We start from the raw sequence: 15935 nt of genomic DNA on the forward strand, positions 1-15935 counted from the left end.
GATACGCTTGGCCTTCTGGGCTGCGAGCGCACATTGCCGGCTCATGTCCAGCTTTTCATCCACCAGTACCCCCAAGTCCTTCTCGGCAGGGCTGCTCTCCATCCCTTCATCCCCCAGCCTGTAGTGATACCGGGGGTTGCCCTGACCCAGGGGCAGGACCTTGCCCTTGGCCTTGTTGAACCTCATGAGGTTCACACGGGCCCACTTCTCGAGCTTGTCCAGGTCCCTCTGGATGGCATCCCGTCCCTCTGGCGTGTCGACCACACCACTCAGGTTGGTGTCATCAAACGCCATCCACCCATCCATCTCGGGGAGGGAAGGAGGGGCAGCAGCTCCCATCTTGCTGCAGTGTCCCTGGTCTTTTCTGCCTCGGGGATTTCTGCTTTTCTCACCCAGCGAAACAGCGCTGCCGAGCCGCCCTGGCACGTTGGTTTGCTGCTGGCGAGCGTGCTAGGATTACCGCTCCGGTGAGTCAAGCCCGAGGTGGCTAGGTAAGCGTTTCAAAGCGACAGAGCGTTTCAATTAACAAAAGGTCTAACCTCGGAAAGAGAGAAAAATAACCTAATACCCTCGATGGGAAAAGAAACCAGTGAGTAATCCGCTCTGGGAACAGCCAGAACAGAAGGTTGGGCACCTGAGCAGCCACGCTTTTAATTTCTTCTGCTAAATACCTATTTCACCTGCTGGAAAAAACTCATGCTCTGGTGGGATGCTCAGGAAAGGAGGATGATGCAAGCGAAGATGGTTGCTTCTGACTTATTCGTCCTGCTTTGGGACATCGGTGTCCAGAGGACGTGCCATCCATCTCCAAATGCCTCCTAAATATCTGCTAGGAAAAGCTGTTGAGTTTGGTCTCCTTGCAGCTCTATAGATGAAACGTGGACGTTCCCAGGGTGAAAAACTGTTTCCAGCAAATCTGGCCCATGCCCAAGTCCTCCCCTATTCCCCAGCCACCACCTCGTGGTCCCTGCAGAGGGCCAAACCCTGTGCAGAGCAGGCAGAGCAATGGGTACAAGACGAGAGGCTGCCTTGCTCCCAGAAAAAGCAAAAGTGAAATAAGAATAAAAATAAAATCCCAACTGAGCAAGCTGCTCTTCCCACACCACAGGCAGCTGCCTGCCTGGCTCGGCTGCCCGGTGTACCTGTCGTTCTGGTACACGTCCACGCTGCTGTTCAGCTCCTCCAGCTCCTCCTTCAGCAGCTGCAGGTTGGAGTTCACGTAGCTCAGCTCCAGGGCGACCGTCTCTTTCACCTTGTGGTTACTGGTGGCCCTGCAAGACAACACCGTGTGGATCAACCCCCCCCCATTTCATCAATGCCTTTATTTATCAACACTTTGGTTGCACTGATAACTAGAGATTAAGTTATCCAGCGGTACAATACCACGTGCATCCATCCAAACCTTCACGCAGAAACTGTGCCTCTTGCTCTGCACATGATCATAGAAGGGTTTGGGTCGGAAGGGACCTCTAGAGGTCATCTGGTCCAACCCCCCTGCCGTGGGCAGGGACATCTTCCACTAGATCAGGTTGCTCAGAGCCCCGTCCAACCTGACCTGGAATGTTTCCAGGGATGGGGCATCCACCACCTCTCTGGGCAACCTGGTCCAGTGTTTCACCACCCTCAGTGTAAAAAATTTCTTCCTTATATCTAGTCTGAATCTCCCCTCTTTCAGTTTAAAACCGTTACCCCTTGTCCTATCGCTACAGGCCCTGCTAAAAAGTCTGTCCCCATCTTTCTTAGAAGCCCCCTTTAAGTATTGAAAGGCTGCAAGAAGGTCTCCCCGAAGCCTTCTCTTCTCCAGGCTGAACAAGCCCAACTCTCTCAAGCCTTTCGGGACCGGGGAAGCCAGAACATCCGTACTACTGTGCTGTGGAGGTTGAGGCCAGGCAAAACTCATTACAGCGTTGCACCCTGCTCAGATGAACCTGCTATTCCTGCCCTAAAGCAACCTTCCCCTTGCCCATCCATGCTCCCACCTCCAGTGCAGCTTGAGATTTGGCTATGAGCACTCCAGGTGCTCACTCACACCAAAAAAAAAAGTGCTTTATGGTTGGGTTTGAGGAGGAAAAAAAAAAAACCAAACCAAACTTACTTTTGCATGCAAACAACCCTTCTGCAAGAGAAGAGGCTTGCTGTGCTCGCCCTTTAGGAAAGCCGGATCCTGCCCTCCCTTCCCCACTCACAGGAGATGTAAACACCAAAGATTGATTTCAGCTGCCTGCTCCCAGCAAGACAAGCTCCCAGGCTGATTACAACCTCCTTATCTGCTCCGAAGGAAAGCAGGGAGAGATAACCCAGAGCTGGCAGCGTGCAGTCCAGTCGTCGGCTGAAAGGGGCTCTGGCTGCTCGTGCTAAATCATGCCAGGCTCCAGGAAAAATAGCACGTGCACGAGCTCTGCTCAGCCAGGGCACCGCTTTCCCCCAGCTTTTGCAGAGCATGTTGCCTTCGACTTGTGGTTTTTTTGTGGATAGCATCCTTCAGGGGCCTTGCCCTGACCTGGCTCAGGGCAGGAGAAGAAGCTATGCTGTTTTTCCTTTAAGATGCTGGTCCTTTAGGGTCTCCTCCCCTGACACCCCTTTGCTGAGATTTCCCAAGGCCACTGCATTTTTTTTTTTAATTCTAAACAAACAAAGCAAAAACCACAGCAGGTCCAAAGATCTCCGCGGCCTCTTCCATTTAAACATCCTTCTTTAAACATCCTTCAGCACTTCTGCAGTTCCCCATACAGCATCAGCACAGTAATCACCCTCTTTCCATATAAACCAGTATTCAGTCACCGTTTTAGTCCTCCACACATCACACCACCTCCAGGACACAGGGTGCATCACTGCTGTCGCTACAATTTTCTTCCAATAGGAATTAAAGAGAGTTTCCCCTTCTTGCTCCCAGCTGGCAACAATATCTTTTTTTTTATTATTATTATTTTCTTGTATTACCAATAGCTGATTTGTGCTGACCTGCAACCCAACAACACCAGGGTAACATTTGCATATCCACATGATATATTTCTGACCAGTGCTTTCACCCCTGCTCTGCAGCAGAAAGGACGTTATCACCCTGCAGAGCCCAGTCGTGCTCTGCAGGATTTCGCAGGCACGTGCAAGTTTTTCCAAGAGTTGCCACCAGGTTAAGGTTTTAAAGCCCAACGTCACTTCGGGGCACTTCAGTTTGCACTCTGCAAGCGCCACATGCAGCAATTAAGAGCACAGTAACTCTCAGAGGTAATTTAGGGGAGCACTCGATCGTTTCCATGAGCAAACATGCACTGATGCACTTTGTGCTCCCTCTCCAGGGCAAGCACCGATCGCCATATGAGCACGCAGAGCCTACGTGTCTCCATCAACCTCCTCGGTGAAGTTATCCGCTGTTTGCTTAGCTAACACCAAAGAAAAAAAAAATCAGAAATCTTTTTTTTAATTTCTTTTTAAGAAACTGGTTTATTGGCGACACCTTTATCTCCCCGATTGCTTCGCTCAGCCCCAGTATTTGAACAAGAAAGGAAAAGGTTTCCGCTACCTCTGCCCATTTATTTATCCAGCAAACAAACCCTCTTAACACCGCTGAGCAAACACCACGTGCATTTTTTCCAGCACACCATTCATGGCAACCTCTCCAGGAAAGGGGACCGATATGCTGAACAGAACAGTTCAGATTATTTTTTTTTTTTTAAAGCATTGAGGGGTTTGGTTTGTTTTTTTTTCTTGGCAGAGGCAAAGAAACCAGCAAGTTCAGCTGAAAACTCTGCTCCAAGCTGGGCAACCCACAGCTTCTTCTATTTGCATTTAGCACTAGCCTAGAGAGATGCAAAGGAAGTTTCTCCGTGCAACTCAAGTCTAATTTTTAAGCAGTAACCTTTAGACTTACAATATAATCCCCCCCACACCTCAGCCTTTAATTTCAGGCACAAGCTTGATTTCCACACACCCCCCACCCCAGATTTCCCATGTTTCATAAGCTGGGAGCACCGTCGCACCCAGAAACCCACATTATTTCTCAGCTGCGAAGTGGACTTGGGGGAGGGAGGAAAAGTGGCTGCTACCAAAGGACATTCAACCTGCTGATCCAGCAAAAAAAAAAAAAAAGAGCCCCATCAGTGCATTTCCCTGGCTGAGTAATTAAGATGTGTTTTGCATCACATTTTTTGCTCACTCCCCTGCACGCGGCTCTGATTCCCGCTGTTTGCACCAAAACTGCGGCCAGGCACGTTTCTGCTGAGCCAGCACATTTTCCCCCTATTTCTTTTTTTTTTTTATAATAAAAGGGGAGTCGCGTGGAGTGGCACACGTTGGGATTTCATCGCCTTTTTTTAATTAGATGAGGCACGGCAGCCTGGTTGAAGCAGCGGGGTATGCGGGCTGTAACCTCACCTCCCCCGGGAAGCCCCGCTGTCCTCGGCCACCGGTAAAATACCATTTCTTCCTGTAGTTTGGTGGAGCAACTATTACTCCCTTCTTCCAAGTGCATACGCCACTGACGTTAAATCATTCAAGTTCAGAAGTGAAAAGTCAATCTTTTGTTTTATTGAGGGGGAAAAAAAACCAAACAAACTGGCAAAATACGCCAAAAAAAGTTATTTTAGGGCAGCCTTATTGATATTTTCTTATATTAACAGACCTGCCCACCCTGCACATGTGCTGCAATATCCTACAGAAACATGAGATACACACAAGAGCTACCAAAAAAGGTCATCCTCGGGTTAAAAAAAAAGATAAAATAGCTGCAAAAATAACGCGATTGCATCATGATCGCTCTACAGAGGAAGGCATTAACCCGCTGGCTTTACTCCTGCTGGACCAGCTGCAATCTGAAAGGTACCAACTTTTGCACCATCCCTTAAATGCATCCTCCCAACAGGGTGAAGAGCCACTGGGCTGCGCCCAGCTGTAGAGACATACCTGAATTTTTCAGATTCTGCTCTGGAGGAAGCACTGGGATGGGGATTTTTTGGAACCAAAGCTGGATTTGACCCACTGGGGTTATCGGATTTAACCCGCTGGGGTTATCAGGCAGGAGCTCTGCAGTCCGAGCTCAATCCCGGTTAAACATTTATTCCCCATTATTCCATCTGCTCACACCCTGCTTTGTACCAGGCTTCCAGGACGTTAAAATGATAATTTATTTATTTTTTTTTTTTAATTAAAATGCATAGCATCAGCATTCCATCGAATGGCGGGCAGGCATTTCTAGGATGGACGCTGCAAAGTCAAGGGAAGACCGAGCAAACCCCCACCATAGCCAGGGGAGTGCCAGCATCAGCTGCCTCCTAAACATCAAGGCCATATTTCTGCCCTCCCAGCCAAATCCCTGGGCCAGAGGGACGCTCCGGGGGTCAGGACTCACCTGAAGAGGTTTTCTGCTCCCGCTCGCATCCTCATCTCCTTGTTGATCTGCTGGTTAATCCGCGCCCGGCGATGCTGCAGTTTGCTGCGCTGGGTCTGGGCAAAGGGGTCGCAGCCCTGCTGAGAGAGAGGAGCAGGCTCTCACCAAAACCCCCACCATTTTGGGATTAAAAATGGCACTTTCAGAGCCCGGCATTGCACTTGAAATAAAAAGTTTTATTATCTAATACCACACATCGCTTACAGCAATTTATTTTCTAAGCTATTCAGAAAACGCTTCCCAAATACAACCACGAAGGGATACAGGAACTAAGCATCTCCCTTCCAGGGTCTCGCCATCCGGACACAAGACAAGACCCAGGGGGCTGCAGATGTGCTCAGTGTAACCCTCGAGCTTGGGAACAGATGTGACCCTACGTCTGTACGTGCTCCCCTCTCCTGCCGGCTATAGGGGATCGAGCGCAGGCAGCAAGTCAAGAGTTCACGGGGGTGGAGAAGTGAGTTGCACAAAGCAGTAAATTAATTCCATCCCTGCCTCCTTCTTTGGCTTCGGCTCGGACTTTCTGCAGACAGGGAAACACGGTTAATCTCCAACTTCAGGAAATAACAGACGGCAATATCCCTCTGTCTCACGGGGGCAAGAGGTTATTATGGGATGCCCCAGGCAGAGAGGTTGCCACGAGGAGGGTCTCCGAATCCAGGGCCACAAAAACTCTGCCCAAGCAGAGATGATTTCCATTGTGCAAAGAGAGGTTCAGATGGATTAAATGAGCCTCTAAAAAGACCCCTGGATAAAAAAAAAACACAATAAAAAACTGTTTGGGAGGGCACAAGGCTGGGCAGTTTAAGAGGATGGAGACCTCCGAGCCTGCTTTTCACACACCAGTGCAAAGCACGGGCAGATCCCTCCAAGAACATATTAAGATCCACCGTAGCACTAAAAGAAATTCCTCAAAGCCACTATTTCTCCCTCTTGCTTCCCTTAGAAAGCCTCCGTTTGCTATGCACGTCAGTCTTACCCTGCTCCCCACTGCCTTCCCTCCACCACTGCGGGTGGACCCCTTGCCTCCACGTCAAGAAGGGGTTTTGCTACCCAAGAGACTCTACAGAGCACCACCAGTGCCCGCTCTCGTCCTGTCCAAAACACCTTCTCAGCTAATTTCTTCCATGTAGAGGTCTCGGTGGGGCTTCCCCAGGTCTCATCTCATCCTCCAGGATGACTCACAACAGCCTCAAATCCAACAAGCCATGGCAACGCTTGGTTACCTCTCCAGAAAACACTGTAGGTCCCAGTGTTACTCTGGGAAAACTTACTTCTACCAAATTATTTGGTTTTTTTGGGGAAGTAGAAAAGGAAAAAAAAGAAATCCTTGCTCAAAAAAGTATGAGATCAGCTTTGATTAGTAAGTAGGGAATGGAAAAATTACGCATTTTCATGGACTTCAGCTTTCTGAAAATTAATTTCTCATATTTGAAGTCCACTAAGTGGTGCCCCCTTTGAAAAGGGTCTGGGATTAACATCGGCATTTTCATCTGAGTGAACGATTTGAGCTCCTAATTGGTACATTGGAGACTAAGGAATCAGAGTCACTCCATCTGGTCCATAAATCTGCAGGCTTAGTGCTTTACAGTAATCCATGAATTTGTTGAAATTACTGAAGGAACAAGCTGGAAGCATGAGACCCTGATTATTCTGGAAAAGCAATTAAGTGGGACCTTAAGGAAAACACCCCAACAGCTGCACAAATCTTGGGTCTGAGACACTCAGGAGCAAATACAGGAAAGGCTGATCCAGAAGTGCCACTTCTGGATTTACCCTGGGGGAACCCATCCATCCTGCACACGTTGTTGACTCCCCGGGGAAAAAAATCCAGAAATTGGAAGAAAAAGAAAAAGGATGAGGAATCCCACACCACGAAGCCCAAGAAGGGACCATGCCAGGTTTTCTCCAGCACGAAGGAGCTGGGTCATCGCTGAACATGGCCCTTGAAATAAAAAAAAAACCCAACCCAACCATGCTGGCACTACTCAAATCTGAGCACCCAGAGGCTCCCAAAGCAAAGGAGACAGCACCAACCTCTTGTCTAGAAAGTAGCGGCTCATGCAGATGTAGTCCAAGATATTGCACAAGTATTTCTTTTATTAAAGGCTGATTACAAACATTGTGCCTTCAATGACGTTTCTTCATACAGTGCAAGACATTAACCCAGACGCGGAAGTTAAAGCTTAAGGGGGGGGAGAAGGAGCCATAAAGAGAAGGTGGTGCTTATTAAAATTTCAACAGCCCCTCAGGTTTACAGATAAGAGCTGTGTGCGCTTGTCAACTCCAGAGACACACAAGACAAATGCATATGCAAATATATCCAAATACACGCAAGCGAGCAGGATCCAGGCCCCCTCTCTCTGCCTCCAGAGCCATAAAAATCCATCCAGAACTCAACAGCCCCGGTAGCAACTGTTGGAGGTGGAAAGCACCTCTCCTCTGCCTCCAGCTCTTCCTACAGGAGCTTTCATCACCTTTGAGACCTCTCCACTTCTTGCAAAGCTTCGCTTGAAAGCGGTCAGAGGATTTTAAGATTTTTTTCAGGGGGAAAAAAAGCAAAGACTACCTGAATACATGGGCAGGAGGCCAGACGAACTACAGGTGAGAGATGATGGAAGAGGCACGAGTGGAAGGACTATCCAAAACCACAGAGAAGGTCCATGAACGCCTCCTCGTCTGGAGGCGAGGCAAGAAGAAACTAAGTAAGAAAAGCAGCGAGATGCAGAGTGGCATAAGATGACACTCGGATGGCTCTACAAGACATTCAAAAACAGCGTTAAAACCTCTTCACTGCAAAAGCAATTAAGAGGTTTAGCTAATTGACTTGGCAGCTCCCTACTTCTCCCATGCCTGGCTTGAGACAACACCAAGGGGCAAAATTCGAGTGGCCACAGTGTCAAACCTGATGACCAAGACCCCTCTCAAGAATGCAAACAGAGCAGCGCCGACAATCATGAATCACTTTGGCCTTCCACAAGGGCACAAAGGAGCTGCCCTCCAGGAACGCTTGCAAGCCCTGATGCAGCTGGGGACCAAACAGTTCAACAACATCCAGGACATCACAGCATTTGGATTTGCTTAGACTTGGAAAGGGAGGTGCTTAGCTCTTCTCCCTGGGATCCAGTGATGGGACTCATGGGAATGGTTCAAAGCTGCACAGGGGACGTTTAGACTTGACATTAGGAAGCATTTCTTTACCAAGAGGATGGTCAAACACTGGAACAGGCTTCCTGGAGAGGTGGTCAACACCCCAAGCCTGTCAGTGTTTAAGAGACATTTGGACAATGCCCTTAACAACATGCTTTAACTTTTGCTCAGCCCTGAATCGGTCAGGCAGTTGGACTAGATGATCACTGCAGGTCCCTTCCAACTGAAATAGTCTATTCTATTTTATTCTCCCTCCGAGAGACACTAAGCCATTTGTAGAGCTGCGAGGTTTTTTCCCCCCCATCTGAACACTGGGTGTCTTTTCAATCTGTTTTAAAGAGATAGTTATCAATTCCCATCCAGGCTCCTAAGCCAACAGCAAAAAGGTACCGAGAAGTCAGGTATTGGAGCACCTGATGTAATACCAAAGCCTTGTGAGGATGTCGAGTCAGGATCTTGAGACTTGCTGCCCTTAGGGACTTCATGTGATCTCCCCGCACCTTGCTTTCCTCCTCACCCTTTATGAAGTTGGGTAACTGCAGTAACCCATGGGATTGCAGCACATCTCACCTCGAGAGGATCTGTCGTCGGTCCCAAAGCATCATCCCTGGCTGGCATGGACCAATATAAGCATTATGCCAAGGCCACCTTGGGGAACAACCAAGCCTAGTCTGCAGCTGCTCCTGGAGCATTGCAGAAATGACGTTATTTCACAAATATTGGAGCAAGAAGGAAGTTCAGCTCCAGAATAAGATGCTTAGCCCAAGTTAACTTACATATGAAAGGAAACACCATCACAAGCAAAAAAGGTCATATTTAAATCAAAAGGTAGATAGGGAAGATAGAGAGTGAAGAGGAGAGCACGCCTGTCCTCCAACAGCTTGTGTTCAAAGGAACCTGTGCCTGTACTCTCCAAGTTGCAGCCAAAAGCTAAAGACTACAGCACAGAGTTTCTAAAGTAAGCGGTGATGGATTTAAGCACGCCTTACATAAGGGGGGCATAGGGAAAAAAACCCACCAAAACCCAGTGTTAGGTTATAAAAGGGATTTTCCTTGCTTAATTCTCCTTTGTACAAGCTCTTGAGGTCAACCCTTTAAGGTCAGAAGAAAGATGGATTATTTCAACCAGCCTCTTGAGCTTTGGGGTGCACCTAGGGACGTCAATGGAAGAGTAAAGTTGGGTGCTTAAGAAGGGGCCAGGTTGAACGTGAGATTTCTTAGCCTTCCTAGTTTAAAACTTTTACAAAAGAGAAGTGAGCACATAACTCTTGCGGTAAGAGGCCATAAATTGTGTAGCAGCCAGGGAACAGCACAGCTTGCATGTACAGAGGACAGCATATGTTAAAAAAGCCATGAAAATGAATGAGGTGTGGGTCATTAAGTTACACGAGTTGTGTCCAGCTCTGAAGTTTATTGCCTCTGACAACGCAGGATTAGAGCCAGTATTATTCTAACAAGGCCATTTTATGCTCAGAAGACACCTGCCAAATAACATTGCGTTCAACCCTCGGCATGGAAAGATGACAGCGGTACAGAAAGAGCTCAGCCAATGCCTCCACCTAAGGGAGAAAAGGGAAGAGGCCAGAAGACCCCTTCCAGAGGAGGCCAAGACAAACACCCTTTGAGGGATGTCAAGGTTTCTGCCAACTCAAACCCTATCTTTAAAGGGAATATATACTGTGATGTAATGGTGTTAGTAACTCCTCTACACCTCTTCCACTTCAAGAGCACCCATCTGGGGTGTTAAATAGGGCAATTACGTGGTTAGGTTTCCTTCTATAAGCAAGTCCTTAGGGAATGTTTATTTAGAGACAATCACCAAGTGTACTTTGCACTTCACATCTCCAGTAAACACAAAGAGATGAAGCCTGGATATGTCTTGGGTGACAAGACACACCTAGAAGCATTACTTGTGACCTTGGTGCCAAAACAAGTCCACCGCCTCCCAGCTTTCCCAGCGCTAATGACAGAAAAAACTAATCACCTTTAGGAAGAGGTGGATGCCAGCAAGTCCAGAGGGCAAAGCCATGCACAAAGGGACTAATTTCTGCTCTTTCGTTTCTGCTAGAAGAACAGGAGCTCAGTCGCTGGAAGCAACTGAGCAAAAGCAAAACTTAATCAATATGAAGCGATCAAAGGACAACTGCGAGCTGTTACCGTGACACCTGTGAGAAGGGAAAAACACGATCCTAGGACATGCTATTAAAGTTATAAGCTAGAGAGAAACAGAGATGCAGATTCGGTTGTTTAAGGGGCTTCTGCATCCTTGTCTGGAGGAACAGGCACAGATCAAGAGCGTGCTGGTAAAAACCAGGCATGGATCTCTTCAGAGAAATGAAGAAGGGGTGTGTAGCTGGGAGTTAAGTTATAGCCCCAACAGGTATCACAGCTAAAGCTCCCAGCTACCTGCAGAGCTTGGCTGGATCACAGGAGGTGCTCCACAGCCTACCTGCTGAAACACGGACCAAGCCTTGCCATCTCCAAGACTGGCTTTAGCCACAAAACAGTCACCACCAGGATTATGGCCAATCAAAGCAGCAGAAGAGCGCCCACAGAATAGCAGGAGAAACTAAAGTAGTTTAATTTGCACGTAGACTGGAGACATCCGCAATATGGCAGTGGTGAGATGAGTCACCACCTGGTGCCGACCTAGGCTATAGAGCCAGCCCCACCAGCAAGCAGACAACCTTCATATCCCCAAGGACAGGGAAGTTCAAGGAGAAAGCTGCAAGGGGAGCAGGGCACCAGCCAGCCTCGTACCACTGCCGTGTGGGTATACAAACATATGGAGACCCTTGCTGCCAGATAATGTGATATATAAAGGATGAGCTGCTGCTTCAGGGAAGTCAGGCATTTCCCCCACCCAATTCTCTCTCCTTTTTCAATGAGGGAACCACCTGGTTTCGTGGAAATCAAATTATCTGCCCCCAAAATTTGTCCTTAAGGTCATGCACTACACATGGTCAGCAGCACATGTGCACCGCAGTCCTGGTACTCCACGTCAGACAACACAGGCCCAGATCCAGCCTCACAACGCAGAGCGATGTGGTTGATATCGGACCACCAGACACAGTCCCAGCTCAGGGACATAGCTGAGGACCAATGGCAGGATTAGGCCCATCTCAGCTTCCACTGCTCAGACCAACTTGGGAGACGGTGGATACCATGAATATCCTAAGCGTAGCCCAGCTGCATTTAGCAAAGGGACCAACGATGCTCATCTGCTACATCCCTTGAAGCCTCAACTGCCTTCAGCATTTCCATTATCCCAGACCACTTCATAGGTTCCTTAAAGCCTTAAGGATTATTTTATTTTAATTTTATAATTTATCCCTCCCAGGGAATAGACAGATTATGGCTTTTTTTTTTAAGGGAGGGAGTCAAAAGGCATCAAGAGCGTTACTATTGAACCCTTCCCCAGGGAAGGAAGACGACGTGGTTCAGCTCTTCTGTTGGACAACCCCCGTCGGGATTTCACTCATTTGACCTCTCCAGTGCTGCCTTGTTCCCTCCTCACACCAACCAGTTGCTGAGGTTGGTTGCTCAGGGCATAAATACACCCCTCAGACAAAATGGCAGGAGCTCTGCTGGAGCCTGGCTCCCCGTGACTCATCTCCACCTCATCTCCTCCTACCCCGGCAGCTCCCATAAAAGCCACCCCAGGTGCTCCTTCTACACACACAGAGAGAGAACTGGCAGTCAGAATAAAATAAATATAAAAAAAACCTTTGGAGCCAAAGGCAAAGCCAAGCAAGGCTACAAAACAAGCCTGAGATATCTCAGTTTGACACCTGATAACCACAAGGGCCATGCTCCAGATAGAGCCACAGTGATCTTTGGACATCATGAGTCACCCCGTCTGCAAACGGTCCTCTCATCCAGAGGGGGAATTCCTTTAGGTAGGACTGAGATTCACGGGCAATGCCAAAGCCGTGCCAGATTGGGTTTGTTGCTAACCCCAAAGGTCCCCAGTCTTCAGAGCCGTCTGCTTAGTGAGTCCTGGGTGGCGAGCTCCTACGGCATTCACCACCACCACCAAGTGAGCGACCAACCAACCTTTCCAGCACTACCAGTCTGCGCTCACGATGCAATTAAAGAAAACTGCACACGAAGAAGCACAAGGCGCTGAAGCACAAGGAAACCAGATGGCTTGTGCCGAGGAAGCCTTCAGCCCCAGCAGGGATGGTGAATGAGGAGCTGAAGATCAGTGCTTGGGAGGGTCAACCACCAACCACCAAGGGTAATTCAGGCAGAGGTGGGCAACTCCGTGAGAGCTGGTCAAGTCCAAGCTGCATTTGCTCTCCATTAATTCACCCAGCTTGCATCAAGGCACATTACAATATATCAACATTTGCTCTGTAGTTAAAACTAGAGCAAAATACCTGCGCAGAGACAAGGAACAGCCAAAAGTGACAACAATTTCTGCAGCTCTAGGAAGTGCTGACACACGAGCTACCGCTGTCATTAACAGAAGTACCCTTGATCCATGACCCCAACCCTGTGCATTGAGCACGTCGTCTCCAGCTGCAACCTCAACCCTACAAGTTTCACCCAGCAATTGCTTACAACGTCTCCCACTGAAAAAAATTAGGCAAGTACTTAGTTTCATCCACTCTCAGGAGCAAAAATATTTCCTAACACAGAGTTTTGTCCCCAAAAAGGGATGTTTCCAAGTACACAGACGATCCAGCAGCTGGAAAGCTTGCTGTAGAAATAGGGTAACTGGAGCATCAAACTCTCAGCACCTATTTTATTTCCAGAACCACGCTAGTCTAAAAACTATTTTGATAGAGTCAGAGCTGCCAACTGGGATTATTATTCCTCTTTGCAACCCGTGAGTTTGAGTCAGGCCAGCACAGGACAAGTAGCCAAGTGACCCTGGTTTAGCCACGTTAGCTTGTGGGATAGAGAGCAAAACAAAAGCCGGAGAACCACTCCACACACAAAAGCAGGCTTTAAAATTCTCTTTTTTAAAAGATTATCGATAATGTCCTTCTCCTCCCGGCCAAGGGCATTTCAGAAAGTAATATGGGCTGTTACTACAAGACAACCAGTAGGTCACAACAAATGTTTTTGCTCCTTGAACATCTATTTATATATAAAAGTCCCTAACACGAAACTAATCTCATGAAGCACTCCAGCTGAAAGCTGTTCTTCTGTGGGAGACTTTACCAGCTAAAACCTCTAAAACCTTTTATTGAGAATATAGTTACACCACACAGCCTTTTAACAAATGAGTGGAGGATTAAGGTTTTAAATTTCCCAAAGAAGTGCCCTCACTGTTGGCTAACGCACTCAGCAAGAGGAAGGAAAAATAAAATGGGAGGGGGGAAAAAAAAAAATAAATATGGGGGACTGGGGTTTTTAAACAGCAAAACCTGCATCCAGAGCTCGAATCTCAGGAGCGTGAAACTGCTCTGGGGAGCTGGGGGAGGCACAGGGGTGTCTGTGCATCATGAGAGCCAGGGCAGGGAGCCAGCAGGAAACAGATGTATTAAATCTTCGGCCCCAGTACATGAACCCTGGCAATAAATAAATAAATAAATAAAAATCACCATCGCAGCAGCATTCGGGATCCCCTGCAAGAGAGCGAACACGCAGCGGCCGCATCCGCAGCCCCTGATGCTGTCAGGGTGGAAAAAAAAACCAACTAGAAGAGGCTATAGTGATAGTTTATTAAAAATAAAAACCTGATATCATTAATGGGAAACCTAATCAGGTGTTTTGGTTTTTTTTTTAACTAAAAAAAGTAATCATGTTAAAACAGAGGCTGCATATCCCCTGCCAGTTTCCCCACCACCACTAAAGCTTTGCAACATTTTCCTATGTTATTCTCCTCTGTGCTACCGTCCGACAGATCCAAACAGGGTAAACTGACTGCTCATACAAGGTAAATGGTGTGTCTGTACACAGAATAAATTGGGGAAAAAAAAAAAAGGTCCTGCTAATCTTCCCTTACAAGCAGCACCTGCTATTTAGACAAGGCCCTGGGTAAACTCCAACCTGGTTTAAGGTTGCAACCTCTGTAGCTGCAGTTGAAGAGGCCAGGCTCAAGTGACTCAAGATCAGACTGATCCTTGTTCAGCCGAGGTTGCAATCTCAACCCTCGCTCAGGAAAAAAAAAAACACACCTCTAGATACTGACTGAGTTTTGCTTTTTAGGTTGTTGGGGTTTTTTTAGGTGTGTTTTGTTGTGTTTTTTGGTTTGGGTTTCGTTTTTTTTTTGCCGAAGGGCTGCAGAAACGCAGCCCTCTGCTGAAGAACAAGTTTTGAAAATTATATACTTGCAAGAAGAGATCAGATTACAGGGCAAACTCACTGCAGGTTTATAAAGCTGGCTCCCAGGGGACAGACCTAACGGGAGACGCGCTTAAACAGCCCCAAAAACTAATGTTTACCCATCTTTTCTCGCAACAAGCAGCACTCCTTAAAGCCTCCTCGGCCCCAGGAGCGTGCATTGATGACCAAGGGACGGCGGGGAAAGTCGAGGCGGTGGCAGCCCGAGGACAAACCCCGTTGGTTTCACCCCGCTGTTACTAATTAAACGAGTGACGCCAGCGGAGCTATCGGCCCCGTCTCGCACGCGTAGCCAGGCTGCCGTTGCACCTATTTTCCTTGTGGGCAGCTCTCGGGGGAAGAGGCATGTCAGCGAGAAACACCACCCTGCCCGGTACCTCCAATGGTGGTGGTGGTGGTGGGGGGGGGGGGGAAAAAGCGCAGGCTGGACCATCTTCCTACGGGCAGGAAGGAGAAAAAGCCAAAATATAGGAGAATTTGGTTAAAAGTAGTCACTGGGAAGCTTGCAGATGGAGCCAGCGGAGGAAGATGTGATAGAGGAGTGGAGTTTAAGAGATGACGAGCTATGAGATAGTTGTGTAGGTCTCCTTATGGATGAGCTACTGGACACATTTCTACCCCACATCACGCATCAAGCCCTTCCCCAGCCAGCCCCCTGCCATGCCCTGACGCCCCCAGCACGGTTTGATGGCCAGGATGGACCCGCACCCCCCACCCATGCCCTGCGGCACCCATGGAGACCACCATCCCCACGGACCAGATGGGGATACCCAGCCCCACAGAGCTTCAGTTGGGTGCTTTGCCATCCTGCTCCCACCCATGGCACCCCACCGCCGTGGCCTCACCTTCCGGGTGCTGCCGCTCTTCAGGGCTTGCAGGAGGACGAGGCCACTGCCCCCGTCCCCCTCCCCGCCGCCAGCCGGGCTCTCCTCCTCGGGGGGCATCATCTCCAGGGGCGCAGCATCCACAAGCTGAGGGGGGGCCCGTAGCTGGGGGCTCCTGCCTGACCCCACAGGGTGGCTCCGGTTCTCCTGGCCTAGCCCCACACCCTGCTAGCCCCCCAGGGGGTTCAGAGCCCAGCCCTGTCCTGGGTGGGAGCTTAAAC

At 48.7% G+C, this 15935-nt stretch overlaps 1 protein-coding gene across 1 annotated transcript in view; it reads right to left on the bottom strand.

Annotated features, from left to right (window-relative positions):
* The window catches only part of RHPN1 (rhophilin Rho GTPase binding protein 1), a 32481-nt gene extending 16630 nt beyond the window's left edge, over nucleotides 1–15851 (bottom strand). Inside the window, exons 1-3 of the mRNA XM_019472823.1 lie at nucleotides 15676–15851; nucleotides 5345–5460; nucleotides 1143–1271 (exon numbers count right to left, since the gene is read on the bottom strand). Coding sequence (XP_019328368.1) covers nucleotides 1143–1271; nucleotides 5345–5460; nucleotides 15676–15777 — 347 coding nt within the window. The 5' untranslated portion in view covers nucleotides 15778–15851. The remainder of the gene's footprint in view (nucleotides 1–1142; nucleotides 1272–5344; nucleotides 5461–15675) is intronic.
* Nucleotides 15852–15935: the final 84 nt, after the last annotated feature.

The sequence above is a fragment of the Aptenodytes forsteri genome, unplaced genomic scaffold, assembly GCF_000699145.1.
Source record: "Aptenodytes forsteri isolate BGI_AS27 unplaced genomic scaffold, ASM69914v1 Scaffold260, whole genome shotgun sequence".
In the NCBI taxonomy this organism is placed as follows: Eukaryota; Metazoa; Chordata; class Aves; order Sphenisciformes; family Spheniscidae; genus Aptenodytes; species Aptenodytes forsteri.